Source organism: Hydra vulgaris, chromosome 09, assembly GCF_038396675.1.
Source record: "Hydra vulgaris chromosome 09, alternate assembly HydraT2T_AEP".
In the NCBI taxonomy this organism is placed as follows: Eukaryota; Metazoa; Cnidaria; class Hydrozoa; order Anthoathecata; family Hydridae; genus Hydra; species Hydra vulgaris.
The window spans coordinates 18,594,205-18,612,108 of NC_088928.1; the positions used below are offsets into that span (position 1 = coordinate 18,594,205).

Sequence of the window (17,904 nt, forward strand, 5' to 3'; positions counted from 1 at the left end):
AGGACGATGTATGGATAGAATTCATTTAAATTACTGTATAATACATTACATATTTTTATTAAAAAAACATCTTAAAATAAATTTTGTTTAAAAATTGGTTGCCGTATACGGACTTTCGAGATAAGATATATTATAAAAGAATATTTTACAAACGATTTGGAAATGAATAGAATTCATTTAAATGACGGTGTATCATTTTTAATTTACTGTTGCTAAAATTTTGCTGCGCAGTAAGATTTCAACGTTGAAATTTTACTGCTATCGTTTATTATTTTAATGACTTTTTTAAGAGTCATTTTTTGTAAGAATCAGGCAGTCAATGGAAGTGACCTCCTCCAAATTGCTTGAATTTTTTTTATATTGATCAGAATACAGAAAAAACCTGCCGGGGAAAAAAAAAAATTTCAAAAATGTTTCGTTCACTCGGAATCTGGGCTTAAATTTTTGAGATTTTTTTAAAAATTTTTAGAAATTTAGTTTTTGCCACCTTTGAACCCATTTTTTTGGCAAGGCAAAAAGTTGCACATAGCTTTTGTAGTTAATATCAGACGTAACCCAAAAGCTCTCTCCAAAAAATATAAAAAAGTTGCGTGACACTGTGCGGTTGGCTAATTATCATAGTTTAAAAGTACAAAATCAATCAGTTTTGTCAATTTTTAATCGGAGTTAATTCTAGCGGCGAAGTGTTGCACACAATTTTTCTTTTAGGTTTTGAAATTATCAAAGGTATTGAGTCTAAAAATGCAAAGAAAGTTATGTGATACCTAAGGCCTAATAATATATTAAGGATTGAAATTGGAAAAAAATGTTTTAGTATACTTACAAAATGAACCATTACGGCAGAGGCGCTTAGTTTTGTAAAAATGTAAACATATCCAACTGTCAATACAAAAAGGTCCTAACATAATAATAATAAAAATTCGTGTGATCTTTAGATATTAAGTTAAAAATAAAGGTACAAATTGTTAAAAATGATTAAGTACGAAGAGATATTTTTTTGGACACACAGATGAGGTTTTCGCTCATAATAAAATTTCTATCATCCAAAATTAGCATTTAGCATTACACAAAACATTGCACGTAATGTTAAGAAAAAAATTAAGCGTTTCTGACTATGATATAGAAATCATAACAATTGAAATAAATAATAATAAAAAACAATACATGATCAGAAGTGAATTATTTAAATTTACGTCATAACCAAATAACTTGTGGTGATCGAATGGAAGAAGAATCGCTGATATCACGATTGTGGAGAAACAAGTTAGTGGGCGGTTGTTTTCTTTACCATAAAAATGTCTTAACTTTATTTTAACGATCTTTAAAATTTGCATAAATAGAGTAGATATTTTATCATTGCTATTGAGAAATAGGTACTGCATAAATAGAACTTGTTTTTAGTTGAGTATGAAACAAAACAAATATTTTTATGAAAACTGTTGTTGCTTTTCAATAGGAAATTGTGGATCATTCAAAAAACATAAAATTATAAACAAAATGTTCTACATTCATCAGCTGGGAGATGTTGATGTTAAGAAACACCTCATCAACTTAAAGGTAATTATGTATTTTAAATTTACGCAGACTGTAATATAATTTTTATAATTACATACTTTATAACTTCTCTGCAATAAGATTTTGAGACAAAGTTCTTTAAACAAAAAAAAAAAGCTCTTTTAATTAATTCCTCACTCTTTTAATAAATAATCACTAAATTAATCACACTCTTGCAATATTGTATTTTAATAATAACAACAATGTATTTCAAACTTGTAAACATTTTTCGTGAAGAGTCAGATTATAAACAATGCTTTAAATGACACACTTAATAATTGTTTAAAAATTGTTTTTAGGTCATGCGATTAAACGATAATAATATTTGGGAAGAAAATGGACTTATTGCAAATAGACTTTAAAGAAATCTTGAAAAGGATGAACAAATATGTGCTTTTCACCGGTACACGTTTGGTATTGCATGGAGTCCTCCAAAAACATGCTTTCATCCTCACCATCTAAATATAAAAGGAAAAAAATCTCCCGCTTTAAGGGCGTCACCAATACATGTCGCCATATCAATGTCAAAGCGATACAATGAAGTATTTTCAGTTGGTGCAATGCTGTGTTTTACCCATTTAAAGCAAGAAACTGCTTTATCTAGAGTCAACGAAAACACCAATTTATGTACAGAAACACAAACACAACAAGAACAAACATATATGACACCTGCTACTCCAGATGAAGAATTTGATCCCGGTGAAATTAATGTTTCACAGGAGATTTTGGACGAATCTCTAAGAAGCCGTGAGAGTGTAACTGAGGTTCTTAATGCAAGTCCAATAAAATTTAGATTAAAAAGGAAGTTCGAATATCTGGAAGATACTACTAAAGATAAGTTAAAACGCAAGTATGTTCGCCTAGAAAACTTATTAAAGAAAAAATTTGCGGAAGCTGTTGCTCCTGGACAAGAGGAAATACTTATAGATTTTCTTAACAGTAAAAATGTTGATGAAATAAATAGCCCTCTCCCAATTGAAATTATTCGTGCTCAGAAAGTATATAAGCAAAGTGATTCCATGGGAAAGTTAGTTATCCTCTCATTATTAGACCATACCAAGTATACCAAAAAGTTTATAATGAACACATTTGAGTGTACCAAACATCGTATAGAAACAGCAAGAAAATGGCATGCATCTCATAAAGGGTTGGCATTTCCAGAGAAGAAAGTATTCGTCCGATCTAGTCTTGATCAAACAAAGTGTGAAAATTTCTTAGACTTTATATTTACAAGCGGTATTTTGCATGATGTTGCTTATGGAATAACCAAATTAAAATACGACAGCGGTGAAGAACAAAAGATAGTGCATGCAATACTGACGACAAAATATAGCCACGCTATCATGTTCTATCGAAAAAGTTGTAGTGAAAACAATTATATACCATTATCTGATTCAAGTTTGTGAAAAGTATTGCATGCAATAAAACCTTCAAGTCGAAAAAGCTTAGCTGGATTAGATGATGTTACTGCTTCAGGCATGAATGGTTTTCAAGCATTACAAAAATTGGCACAAAGATTTAGTTCTAAATCTCTCGAAGCTGCCCTTGAAAAAGGAAAAAGGTATTTGAAAACAAGTTATCAAACCAATTGTAGTGTCAATGACTCAAACATTTCTTCTCATAGCTCAAAATATGCCTTATCAGATCCATCTGATAAAAATCTTCAATCCAACACAGAGATATCAGAAGTGGTATGTGCCGATTGCTATGATTTGTGCAAAGCTATCGAGATGATCAAAGAACTAACAATTCAAAATTCTGACGATGCTGATTCTATTTATGATTTGGAAATTGCTGTAAATGATGTATTCAACTACATAAAACACCTGATGAGAGATTCTCAACAGAAAAAGGCAAAAATCGAAGCTTTTAAGCAATTAAACAATGAAACTGCTTTCTGGCTTAAAGATTTTTGTCAAAAAATTCTTCCGGTTCGATAGAGAGAGGGCCAAAGAGAGTATTTTGGCAAGAAAGGAATGAGTTTACATGTGGATATATTCTTCATAAAAATAGCAGGAAAGTTATTCAAACGTGTTTACTGTACTTCAATGTATAGGTGTGATCAGGGAATAGGTGATGTTGTTTCGTTAGCCACTGCAGTTTTAGACCAATTTAGAATTGATCAACCGCATATCAAGAAAATGTTTACCAAATCTGATAATGCCGGCTGCTATCAGGGAAATCTTTCAGCTGAAGCAATCTACAATGTATGCAAAGAGAGAGATATAAAGTTGCTGAGATATGATTATAATGAACCCTGTTGTGGAAAAGATCAATGTGACAGGGAGAGTGCAGTTGTAAAGACAATTTTAAGGAGTTACGTTGACTCTGGTAATAATCTTTTGACTGCTGAAGATATACACAAGGCTATGCATTATAGTTTTGGCGCTAAAGATGCAAAAGTAGCAGTTGCTCAAATTAGCAATGATAAAACTGTAGTTACTGGACCAAAGATTAAGAACATTAGCAACTATCACTCATTTGAGTTTGGTGAGAAAAGTATGAAGATGTGGCGTTATTTCAATATCGGTGAGGGAATTGAACAAGAGTATGGAAATCTTAAAATTCAACCCTCGATTAAGTTGTTGTTGCCATATAGCAAAACAGATAATTCAATTAAGCGTAACAAGTCACTTAAGGAAAAACAGAAAAGAAGTGACAGGCAAATATATTCATTAAGATTTTGCACTGAAATGAATTGTACTTTATCCTTTGAAAGCGATGCTGAGTTAGAAGAACACATGCTATCCGGTCTTCATACAGTTCCGAAATCATTAACATCATTGGATAAAGTTCGCAACTCGTTTGTTCATAAGATGAAAATTACTTCACAACTAAATATGCCAATTTCTTCATCCTCTAACAGTGCTTCCGTAAAAGACAAACCACATTGCATAAACATTTTTCTATTGCAAGGTTGGGCATTACCAGTTCGAAGTTCTTTTAGATTTTCAAATCAGCAGAAAGAACTGTTGTATAAATACTTTATTCGTGGAGAAGAATCAGGTAATAAAATGAGCCCTGAGCAGGTTCACATGCAGCTGAGGAGAGAACTTCCGCCTGATCAATATGTAACTAGCCAACAGATAAGATCTTTATTTTCAAGGTAGGCATTGTTGCTATCAAAACTTTTGCAAATTAGATTATGTTTCTGACTGTTAAATAGTTCTTTTACAAATATGAAATTAAAATTTAGGTGAAAGTTATAATTTTGTGTGTTTGTTTACATATGTTTAAAAATATGTACAATTGATATTGTTATAGATTTAGTAACCTGAAAAGAAAAGGTAAGCTGGTAGAACCGACAACAGAAAATAATGAAAATAGTCAGGTTAACGATAAGGATAACGAGGATAACAAAGAAGTTTATGGCGAAAATGATGACTTTAATCTGGCAGGAGACAATGAAGATGATAATAAATATGAGGAAGACATCGCCAATCTTGCAAAAGAAATTTGTCTTGTATGGAAAGTGAATGATTGGGTTGCTGTTGCATATGAAAAACAATGGAATATTGGATATATTGTGGAGGTAATATTATTCAAAGTATATATTAGTTTCAAGTTTTTATTTTGTTTTACAAAGCAGTGCTCTAAAATAAAAGGAATATAAATAAAATGTAAAATGAATTTCAGAATGACATTATATAAGACTTTACAAGTTTTATTGAATGTAAGCAAAATTAAACAAATCATAAACTCTTTATTATATTATTTTAAATGTTGCGCTAATACTTTTAGGTATCTATAACTGGGATCAGAGTTAATTGTATGATTAACGGGCAAGAGAAGAATACTTTTCGCTGGCCAGTTACTACCGAGGAGATAAATAACCAAACTGATAAAATTATCTGTTTAGTAAATGCTCCTTTTCTAATCAGTGGTTGTGGCGATTATTCATTATCCGAAGAAGACTATAATACAGTCATATCATTATTCTTAGAGAAACTTACTGCAGCAGAGTAGAAATTATGTGTGATGTCGTGGATAATGTGTGTAAATGACTCTATTAATAAATGAAAAACTAATTTTTAAATGGAAAAACATTTAAATGTTTGATTTATGTTTTATTTAATTAGCAATATAGTTATCTTGATGTTAGATTTTTGTTCAGTTTTTAATTCATGTTATATCATGCGTGTGACAAAATCACACGAATTTTTTTTATTATTATGTTAGGACCTTTTTGTATTGACAGTTGGATATGTTTACATTTTTACAAAACTAAGCGCCTCTGCCGTAATGGTTCATTTTGTAAGTATACTAAAACATTTTTTTCCAATTTCAAGCCTTAATATATTAATAGGCCTTAGGTATCACATAACTTTCTTTGCATTTTTAGACTCAATACCTTTAATAATTTCAAATCCTAAAAGAAAAATTGTGTGCAACACTTCGCCGCTAGAATTAACTCCGATTAAAAATTGACAAAACTGATTGATTTTGTACTTTTGAACTATGATAATTAGCCAACCGCACAGTGTCACGCAACTTTTTTATATTTTTTGGAGAGAGCTTTTGGGTTACGTCTGATATTAACTACAAAAGCTATGTGCAACTTTTTGCCTTGCCAAAAAAATGGGTTCAAAGGTGGCAAAAACTAAATTTCTAAAAATTTTTAAAAAAATCTCAAAAATTTAAGCCCAGATTCCGAGTGAACGAAACATTTTTGAAATTTTTTTTTTCCCTAACAGGTTTTATCTATATTCTGATCAATATATAAAAAATTCAAGCAATTTGGAGGAGGTCACTTCCACAGTTTCAGGAATTTGCCTGATTCTTAGAAAAAACGGCTCTTAATAAACAGTTTTTGGCGTTTATTTTTTCAGCGTTTTTAAGATGTACAAAAATATTAACTTTTATGATATCAGGAAATATTTAAATGACAAAAGGTTTCCTGAAGGTTTAAACGAGAGAGAAATAAAGGCAAACTTTAAAAGGCAATGTAAAAAATTTGCAACTATAGACAACAAATTGATGTATTGCAAAAAAAACTTTGGCATAGTCAGAAAAACTTTTAACTAATTTAAAATTTCAAAAAAAATTTTAACATTTAAAACATTTTTTGGGTCTTATTATTGTTTTTATTTAAATGCCTACAAACAAACATTTGTTTCTCGTAAATGATTGTGGTAATAGATTGAAAAGCTACTAAACATTGTTAAAGAATTTCATAAGGGTCTAGGAACTTCAGGTTGGCATTAATGCTGTTAGAAAGCAAATATCTGCATTATTTTTTTTGGCACTCGATAGTGGGGGATATCTCAAAGCATATAAATCAATATGAGCGATGTCAGAAAACCTCCAAGAGAAATCTTAAAGTCTCTCCTGCTTTAAAACCTGTAAAAATGGAACAACAAGTAATGAAGCAAGTTGTAGAAGTAAAGAAGTTTAATTCAATTACCTGAATCAAATGGATTCAAACTTTGTGATTGTTCTTGTTGATTATTTTTCTAAATGGGCTGAGGCTGAACCTTCAAGCAACAAAACAGAAATATCAGTAGCATCCTTTCTCTATAAGGTTATATGCAGACATGGATGTTTTAAAATACAAATCAGTGACCAAGATTGGGAGTTTGTAAACTCTGTATTCGTTGTATTACGTGACATGACAAGTACTCTGCACCATGTTACCTCGGCTTACCATCCACAAGCCAATGGCGTTATAGAGAGACAGAACCAAACAATTAAGTAAGTAATCATTAAGGTCTTAAATGAAAATGCTCAAAATTGGATGTCAGTTTTAGATGAAATCCTTTTTGCTCTACGTGTTGAAGTGTATGATTCAATGGGGAACTCAACATTTTTCTATATGAATAACCGACAACCCTGCCTTCCAATTGATGTAAAATACATAGATAGACTCAATGATGATGAATATTATCCTGCATATGATAAAGAGGTTTTACAAAAAACTTCTGAAATGAAACGAGGAATTGAAGAAATAGTCATGAATAATATTGTTTATTCACAATAGTAACAAAAAATTGACTACGACAGATAGCATACAACAACATCAAAGTATTGTGTTGGTCAAAAAATACTTTTAAGAAATCTTAATAGAGATGATAGGAAAGGTGCAAAAATGACTTTCTCGTGGCTGGGTCTATGTGAGATTCTTGACATTTTATCAAATTCTTTATGAAATAAAATATTGTTGCTTCCACTTATTTTTCTTGTTATTTTAGAAGTATTTACAGTCCTATTGGAAATATATATGAACCCGTTCGTCAGTTATATACGTCAACACTTTCTGGCCTTCAGTTATTGGTAAACTTATTTAATACATATTCCTCACCGTAAAATCTTCTAATGCTAAGAATAAGGGAAAATGCATAACTTTACATAAAAAGTGAATCAAAATTTAGCCAGGAAAGTAAACTATCATTTAATGTATGCATTAAATAATAAAAGTTTCATAGGAAGAAAATTTGAAGTACCCTTAATTATATAAAACATGTATATTTTTACCCGCCCCTCTCACAAGCTTTAACATTTCTTCTTTACTTGATGACAGTAAAAAAATAACAAGTGCAGTAAATTTTTAACGTTTTAATTTTACTAGGCAGTAAATTTTTAGCGTTATAGTTTTACTGTGCAGTAAAATTACAACGGAGTAAAATATTAACATTACAACGGTATGAATACATTTACATATTTTGTTAAAACAAAAAGTTAAAAACTTAACTAAATATCGAGTAAATAAATTTTAAATAAGTAAAACATAGCTTATTAAATTCATGTTTAACAAATCCACCGGTTGCCATATATAAACTTTTAAGGAAAGAGATCTTCATTTTAGCAAAAGAATATTTTTAAACAATTCGCAAGTCATCATAGAACATTTAATTGATAAGTTATTGACAGAAAAGATTGGATATTTAATTTCAATTCCTGACGACGTGAGACCTGATATTTCTGTTTTAATGACAAATTTAGAATCAAATATAAGGAATCAGCTCAACGATAAGATTACTTTTTCAAAAAGAACAAAACTGGTTAAAAACTTCAGTAAATTTACAAATTGGTGCAAAACGTGCAACTGTAAATAAATCGACTAGTCGGCCCACCAGAAATTTTAAATCTTTATCTAATAGGTCTAAAAGAAGGAGAACTAAAGAGATGCGTACGAAGTTTAGTCCTTTGCAGCGACTGAATTCCCTGAAGATCGAAGACTCAAATCAGTCTTTGATCTTCAGGGAATTCAGACGCTGCAAAATTGTGAATGACGTTACACATGGGAATGTGTAACGTCATTCACAATTTTTTACTTCGATCTTCATGGGAATTCAGACGTTACAAAATTGTGAATGACGTTAAGTCCATTCAAAGCAACACAATCCAAGTAAGTCTTGCAACTATCATTATCATTGCCAGCCTTTTATGATGCAAATGAAGCTCAAACACTTCAATTAGACCTAAATTTGACGAAAAGTTTGTACCAGCATTCTGATTTGTACCAGCATTTATTGTTACCATCTTTTATTTAAACCTTTTTTTTATGTCTGAAAAATCAGGAAAAAAAAAAGATTTAAATACACTTTATCCACTAAACTTAGCTGTGTTGGCAGCAAAAAAATGTTGCTACCCTCCATTTGGCACTTTAAATTTTACCGAAGCTGAGGTACAGTTGCAAGTTTTATTGGACCACACCGTTCAGCGTGTTTTACTGTTGAACCAAGACAATATTACATATAAGAATGATTTAGAAATATTGAATATGTCTTTGATTTGTAAGTAGAGCTTTGACGTAACTTCTGGACAAAGTATTTATAAAACGACTTTTGAAGATCTGAATAATTGAGATGCGAGTTTATTTTTTACTTTGCTTGTTCCATCGCAACTTGTTGGTGTAAATCAAGAAACGAAAGTAAAGAATCTCTTTTGGAGTAATCCAAAACCATCTTTAACCCTCCTTGCAGACCTCTGAAATTTCAATTTACAACGGAAACCGAGGAGACTTTTTTAAATGAGAAAACGTATTTTGACAAATAGATCGAACAACTCCGACCATTAAAAACAACCATTCATAAGAAAAATATTTTCATTCAATACAATTTAAGTATGACCATGATAGATGGTAAAGTAAGCAGAGCTATCACCAACACAAAACCTGCGCAACAGTGTTATCTCTGCCGGAAAACTTCCAAGCAATATAATAACATTAATGAAGTTTTACAAAGACCGGTAACCACCAATTATCTTAAGTGTAGACTCTTAATTCCACACGCCTGGATTCAATGTTTTGAATGCAGTATTCATTTGGAATACAAAAAAAAAAAAAAAAAAAAAGCGCAAAAGGAAGAAGAAAAGTAGGGAAAAACTAGCATCCAAAAAGCTTTCAAACAACAACTAACCATTTTAGTCGACATGCCAAAGCAAGGGCTGGGCAGCACGAATGACGGAAATACCGCAAGAAGATTCTTTGAAAACACTTAAACATCATACTTAATAATTGGTGATTCAGAAAGTACTAATCCACCGTTTTGATACAATTTTGCAAACATATTCTAGTAGACATAAAATCGACGCACAGTAGGTCAGATATCGAAAAAGCTGGTCAAAATATGAAAACGCTGTTTAATTAGCCTGATATTTCATAGCAAATAAGATTTTAGGTTACTGATTAAGTGTTCGTCAAAAAAAAAGGGGATAAACCAAATGGCGAATCCAATATGGCAGACATATGTGTTAAAAAATTGTTTGAATTGTTCATAAGGGGTGATCCATATATGATTTCAGTAAATATAGGGGAGGGGGGAAGAAGTGCTGGAACGTTTGACACTAATTGACAATGAGTGAGGGGCTGCTGAGGCCAAAATGATGTCAATTTAATTTTTTTTTTAGCTTTAATGAGCAGATTTTAACAGTATTTACAACTAGTAAATGGTATAAAAATGATGTTTTGTTTGCGGGGAAAATAATATTAAATGCAGGGAATTTGATATTATATTTTATTAAATTATTTTTAATATAATATCATAAATTATTATAATAAGTTTCCCAGAGACAATAAATAAAAACTACTAACGTAAAATAAAAATTACTATCGTTTTAATAATATATTACCATATGACTGCGAATCAAATTATGTTAGAAATATTAACTCTTTGTATATAAAATTCACAATCGTTGTTCGCTCCCTAGCGGATTATAAAATGTGGTTCGAAGTAAACTCATAAACGTAAACTCATAAATTTGTTTTTTTTTGAAATTAAACTGTCGTTATTTCAAATACGAAACTCTAATTGCGCTCTAGTTGATTGTAAAACGTGATGCAATGCAAACACATAAAGTCTATTGAAAATTCGAAACGCTAATTTCTCCCTTGCGGGTTGAAGAAACTCTTTTAAAAAGCTTGCGCTAACAATGAGCAAAACCATTATTCTGATTGTGATGTAAATAATACTAGTAAATCAATATTAAAATATGGATAAAACCGCATAACTTAACTTATTGATGGTCTCGTATGGAAATGCTCATCCCAATAAAAAAAAGACTTATATCCAGAAAGAAGTCCATAGCATATGGAATTTATTGAAAAGAAGAGAAACTGGTGCATAAAGATCTTGAATCAAGAGCAATGTATTTAACCAATTTATTTAATGAAAAGGCAATGAAGTTCAAGAGCAAGCAATTATCATTTTAGGCCAATACTCCAAAACAGTCTGCCCCCACGTATACTCCACTTGAATCTTACAAGAGTTCCTCACAGTTTGTTGAGCCCAACAATGAACGATCTGTTATTGATGATCAACAAAGTGCATTAACTTTGAGGTGGTTGACCATAAAAATTCAAAAAAATGCAAGAACAGTGGCTCAAGATCAACACAATTCTGAGATTGTAGATTTAAATTGTGAAGTTGCTGGACTGAAGAATAGAAGGAGAAGTGGATTCATTGCTGAAGCTGAAGAGAATAATTTGAAAAAGATAAAAGAATAAACTAGCTCATCTATGTAAAGAACTGGCCAAAAAAAAGTATGATCAAGCTCAACAGAAGAAAACTAGAGAACTGATAAAAGCTAGAATGGAGGAAATCTGCTTGGAGCATCCAGAAGTCAAAGAAAAACTAAAAATCAGAAAAAAAACTGGTCGACCGTTATTGGAAGTAGATCAACATCTTCTTTTGAAGGTGATTATGGATATAGCTCTCCATGGTCCGTCCGCTGATGAAAGACGTCGGTCAGAGGTTCTTCGGGTAATAATAGCTTAGCTGTTATTACCCGAAGAACCTTTAACCGATCCAAACGCTTTTTACATAAAACTGAAAGAGTCAACTGAGAAAAGTGTGCTTGGTGACAAAGATGTTTAATTAGCTCAATGGGCGCGCAATTTAGACCGAAAATATTGGCCCGAAAACATTAACACACAAGTGACATTTGGGGAAACTGAAATAAGAAATCTGTCATTAAGACCACAGCTAAACAAAAAAGTAATGATTTGTGGATTTTGTGAATACCTAGCAGATAAAACATATCCTGAAAGTCTAGTTTGTTTGGTATAGGCTCTACACACTATCCTCACTTCCTCAAGTGAGTGCGAACGAGAAGTTTTACAGATGAAACTTATCATCCTAGCAACAAGGGCTTCATCAATAGTAAAAACAGTTTCAACGTTGTTATTTATTAAATTACTGGGACCAACGCTAACAGGTCCTTGATCCTTCAAAACATGCTGATTCGTGATTACTAAGCGGAAGACATTCAACAGTAGACGCTAAGAGCAAGGATGGAGAAAAGATGATGTCCTACTGAAATTGGAAAAAACTATGAGACTTGTTATAGATGTTTATAGTTTTAAAAAGTTTTTACCTTATATACAGTGACATGACCCCATCACCCCCAACCCAAAAATTATCACCTGTCATTTTTTGAAGAAAAAAAAACTTATTTTATTGGAAAACGTTTTCTTTTATTTGTTCCATCTTACTGGGTATGATGTGCCTGGGAGCGTACCAACGGCGATATGTACAAAGAATTATCTACAAATTGAATTACTAATTTCTGCCTCATTTTTGAAATAAAAAGAAGAACACAGGTGAGTTGTGGCACCATTTTTTTAGAAAAAAAGCTCTGTATATAAAAATATATACAAATACATATATATAAATATATATATATATATATATATATATATATATATATATATATATATATATATATATATATATATATATATATATATATATATATATATATATATATATATATATATGTATATATACATAAATATATATGTATATATATATATATATATATATATATATATATAAATATATATATATATACATATATATATATATATATATATATATATATATATATATATATATATATATATATACATATATATATATATATATATATATATATATATATATATATATATATATATATATATATATATTTATGCATATATATAAATTAGTAAAAACACTTATCTAATTTTCATCAAGAAGGATTCTTCCTGATAAACCTACTGATTATCATCAGTAGGTTCATCAGGAAGAATCATTCCTGATGAACCTACTGATGGTGAAACACAGTGAAGAAGAAATCAAAAACTAGATAAGTGTTTTTACTAATTTATTATTGCTTTGTTCTTTTACAACATTGAGCACTCTGTTTGAAGAATACACTAACACTAACATAGTTTATATATATATATATATATATATATATATATATATATATATATATATATATATATATATATAATATATATATATATATATATCTATATATATATATATATATTATATATTATATATATATATATATATATATATATATATATATATATATATATATATATATATATATATATATATATATGTATATATGTATATATATATATACAGTCGACTCTCGATATCTCGAATACTTGATATCTCGAACTTTTTTAGCGGTCCCATGGACACAACGTACTAGTTTAGGCTAAATCCTCTCGATATCTCGAACCTTATTATCTCGAACTTTTTGGTATCTTGAACGATATTTTCGGTCCACAAGGCAATTTTCTCTCGTTATCTCGAACTTTTCAACATTTTTTTTTCAAAAATGTTTTAATAAAATTTAATTTTTTAAATTCCAATTTTCGAAAAAAAAATATTTTTAATTCGATTTTTAAATTCGATTTTTTTTTAAGAATCGAATTTCTGAATAGTTTTCCTTTAATATATAATTTATTTTTTTTGTCAAACGCAGCAACATGCCGCTCGTTAAACGAAAACTCACGAACAAATCTATAATAGAAAAATGCAAAGCATTTAAAGACATAGAGACTGGGATGTCTAACAAAGAGGTTGCCAAAAAGTATGGAGTCCCAAAGAACACATTATCAACCTGGATTAAAAATAAAACCAAGTTATTAACCTCACTGGAAAAAAATTGCACAAAATCTAAACGGAAGAAACTTCGTAGTGGTAATTTCAAAAATGTAGACATGGCCATTTACACGTGGTTCATTGCAAAAAGAAGTCAACAAGTACCAATTGATGGTACCATACTAAAAGAAAAGGCACTAAAATTCGCATAAGCATTAGGAGAGTTGGATTTTAAAGCATCTGATTGTTGGTTTCATAATTGGAAAGAAAGGTCACTTAAATTTTGTCAAATCTTGTTCAATTTTAATATAAACAAATAACATGTATCTGTTTATATTTAATTTATTTAGTTTTTTAAACGTGTATTTAAAATTCAATTATTCTGTTCCTATTTTTAGGAACGGCATCAGCTTTAAAATAATCTCAGGCGAAAGTGCCGCCATGACGAATAATATGACTGCTTCGTGGAATGAAACTACACTTCCAACATTGCTTTTGAATTACAAGCTTGAAAACATTTTCAATGCCGATGAGTTTAGACTATTTTACCAGTGCCTACCAAACAAGACATACCATTTATCACGAGAAAAATGTTTTAGGGGAAAAAATAGTAAAGTCAGACTAACAGGCATAGCAGCAGGGAGTGCAACGGGAGAAAAATTACCTATGTTTGTTATTAGAAAATCTAAAAACCCACGGTGTTTTAAGCACATTAAACAACTTCCTTGCACATATAAAAATCAGCTAAAAATTTGGATGACCGGAGACCTTTTTACAGAATAGGAAATGAAAATTGACTCATTTTTTCGTGCTCAATACAGGAAAGTAGCACTCCTGGTGGATAACTGTTCTGCCCACCCACACATTGAAGGGCTAAGCAACATCAACCTAATATTTTTCCCTCTAACACCACATCTGTCCTTCAGCCCATGGATCAAGGCGTAATACGAAGTCTTAAAGCTCATTATCGTCACAAAATTGTGCGTTTGTGTATCAAGGCTGTCGATAATAACGAATCCATGCCAAAAATTTCTATACTTCAAGCAATGAAAGATCTTGTTTCTTCGTGGAATGCTGTGTCGAAGGAGACTGTCATCAACTGCTTTAAAAAAGCTGGTATCAGCAAAACAAACAAGAGTATTGAAGAAGCTGATGATGATCATTCTTTTAAATTTTTGACAGAAGAACTTAACCATTTGAGAGAGTTAGATCCTCGTGCCGTCCAAGAAGATCTCTCAGCGGAATATTACATTGGTTTACATTGAGATGTAATAACCACCGGTTCACTTGCTACTGATGCTGAAATCATTGCTCAGATTTTAGACCCTAATTTTGAAAACGACGATAATGAAGTTGAAGATAGCGTTGACGAAGCTATTGACGTGGAAGCCCCGCCACGCCCATCTGATATTCAATTAGAAATTGCTTTTGAAACAATTCAAAATGTTTCGCTATACAGCTCAAAATACGGTAATGAAATACAATCCCTAGCACTAAAACTTGAGGATTTAATGAAGATGGAAAAGATGGATAATTTAAAGCAATATCAGATAACAGATTCTTTCCAAAAGTTGTAGTTTTTGTTGTTAATGATTTTTTTCAGAAAAATAACTTGTTTTAATGAAAGTCGGGCAGTTTTATTTAATTTCAACCCTTTTCTTGATATCTCGAACTCTCGATATCTCGAACTTTTTTTCCGGTCCCCTTAGTGTTCGAGATATCGAGAGTCGACTGTATATTATGCGGCCGTGGCGCAGTGGTTAGAACGCTTGTTTTATAAGCAGGAGATCCAGGTTCGAAACGAGCTCTGGACATATCTTTCGCGTCACGGTAAGGAAGGAGGCGTGAACTTCCTGGTTAAACGCAGTTCCGCGATGCTCTGTGACAAGACCGTTAGGACTTCATGGGGCACCTAAAATAAAAAAAAATAAATAAAAAAATAAATAAATATATAAATATATATATATATACATATATATATATATATATATATATATATATACATATATATAAATATATATATATATATATATATATATATATATATATACATATATATATATATATATATAGACGTATATATATATATATATATATATATATATATATATATATATATATATATATATATATATATATATATATATATGTGCACTATATATATATATATATATATATATATATATATATATATATATATATATATATATATATATATATATATATATGTGCACTATATATATATATATATATATATATATATATATATATTCTGGCACTATATATATATATATATATATATATATATATATATATATATATATATATATATATATATATATATATGTATATATATATATATATATATATATATATATATATATATATATATAGTGCACATATATATATATATATATATATATAGTGTCAGAAGCGGAAAATGTGGTAGACCATGCATTACTACCATACATTTTGAAAACGGTCTTACATACTATTATAGTTTGCATAACATTATTTCTTAAAGCAATAAGTCCACCTCTATTTTTTTACGTTAAACAATGAAAGAACTGATGTTCCATAAAATTGTTTGAAAATTTAAGCGAATTTTCACCCACAGATTTTGTTATCTTTGATAATAATCTTCTTACAATTAATCCAGATATATATCCTAGTATTGCTTCTTTCAAGATAAAGGTTTTATCAAGATAATTTTGTATTATAACAATATCAATATCAAAGTTAAATAAGTTTGTTTCAAGATTTGAATAAATTGCAGATTGTTTACTCCACTTTAAATACAGCCCTTTGCAATATCCTCATGCTGGAGGATATTGCAAAGGGCTATTTTACGCAATTCTGTTGTAGGCTTAAATAACTTTAAGCCTACAACAGAATTGCGTAAAAGAATTCTTTTTAAATATGACTTAAGCTGGATGACATCTGGATTGTTATTCAATCCATTCATTCCACAAATACAAGTGAGCAGTAACTCAAGATGATTTTGTGAAAATTTGTATGTTAAGCAAAATTTAAAAGGATGAGCCTTTAAAGTCAAAGGCTCATAGGCTAAGTGTTGAAGACTTTTTGCAGCCACAACTAACCCTATTACAAAGATATTTCTCCTATGTCTTAATAATGGAGTACCATTAGCATCTGGTAACTTTGATAAGTACTAGGGTGTCCCATAAGTTCGCAGGCACTTTGCGACAAAACTTTATATCATTGTAACCTAATATTTATTAACAATTATTCTTTAAAGTAAATTCCATTGCTTTCTACAGCTTTTGTCCATCTTTGCGCCAATTGCTCGATTCCGCGACGATACCATTCCGCCGGTTTGGAGGCGAAAAACTCTCTACACCTATTTTCGACCTCCTCCAAAGAATTGAAGGTCCTACCGCGAAGAAAGTGAGCCATCGAACGGAACAGGTGGTAGTCGGATGGCGCAAGGTCCGGACTGTATGCAGGATGAGGAAGAACTTCAATTCCAGGCAACTCCGAAATTTTTTCCTTGGTGCGAACGGCGGTGTGTGCTGGAGCGTTGTCGTGTAGCAGGAGCGCGCGATTTCGATTGAAGGCAGGATGACGAGCCGAGAGAGCGGCGTAAACACGATCCAGTTTTTCAGTGTAGAGTGCGGCGTTCACTGCAAGACCATTTGGAACAAGCTCAAAGTGAATTATCCCCTCGAAATTCCACCAAACACACAACATGACCTTGTGAACGAACCAATCCTGTTTGGCGACTTGTAGAGCGTGTTGGCCGGGCTGGATCCAAACGTTCGCCTTATTGGCGTTACGGAAGAAGACCCACTTTTCATCTCCAGTAACAACTCGACGCCAGAAACGAAGGTCCTTGGGGTTTTCGAGCAGATGGGTGCAGGTGTCGACGCGTCGATTTTGCTGTGCAAGCGTCAATTCGTGAGGAACTTCTCGGCAGCGCCTATTGACGAGTCCGATTTGATGGAGGTGGCGATCGATGGTGGACTTGGAAGGGCCGAGCTCTGCCGACAATCTGCGGGTGCTA

The 17,904-nt window shown here is 31.1% G+C and overlaps 2 protein-coding genes across 2 annotated transcripts; both read left to right on the forward strand.

Moving 5' to 3' along the window:
• Window positions 1-1,380: 1,380 nt before the first annotated feature.
• On the forward strand, window positions 1,381-5,613 carry LOC136085033 (uncharacterized). Its single transcript, XM_065806395.1, has 3 exons — window positions 1,381-1,557; window positions 1,854-5,086; window positions 5,296-5,613. Exon 2 carries the CDS (start codon window positions 3,531-3,533, stop codon window positions 4,662-4,664), a length of 1,134 nt encoding a protein of 377 aa, XP_065662467.1. The 5' UTR covers window positions 1,381-1,557; window positions 1,854-3,530; the 3' UTR covers window positions 4,665-5,086; window positions 5,296-5,613.
• Window positions 5,614-14,809: 9,196 nt separating this feature from the next.
• LOC136085321 (tigger transposable element-derived protein 4-like) lies at window positions 14,810-15,457 on the forward strand. The gene is made up of 2 exons (XM_065806616.1): window positions 14,810-15,134; window positions 15,204-15,457. The coding sequence occupies exons 1-2, from the start codon at window positions 14,810-14,812 to the stop codon at window positions 15,455-15,457; spliced, it is 579 nt and encodes a 192-aa protein (XP_065662688.1).
• The last annotated feature ends 2,447 nt before the right edge of the window (window positions 15,458-17,904 follow it).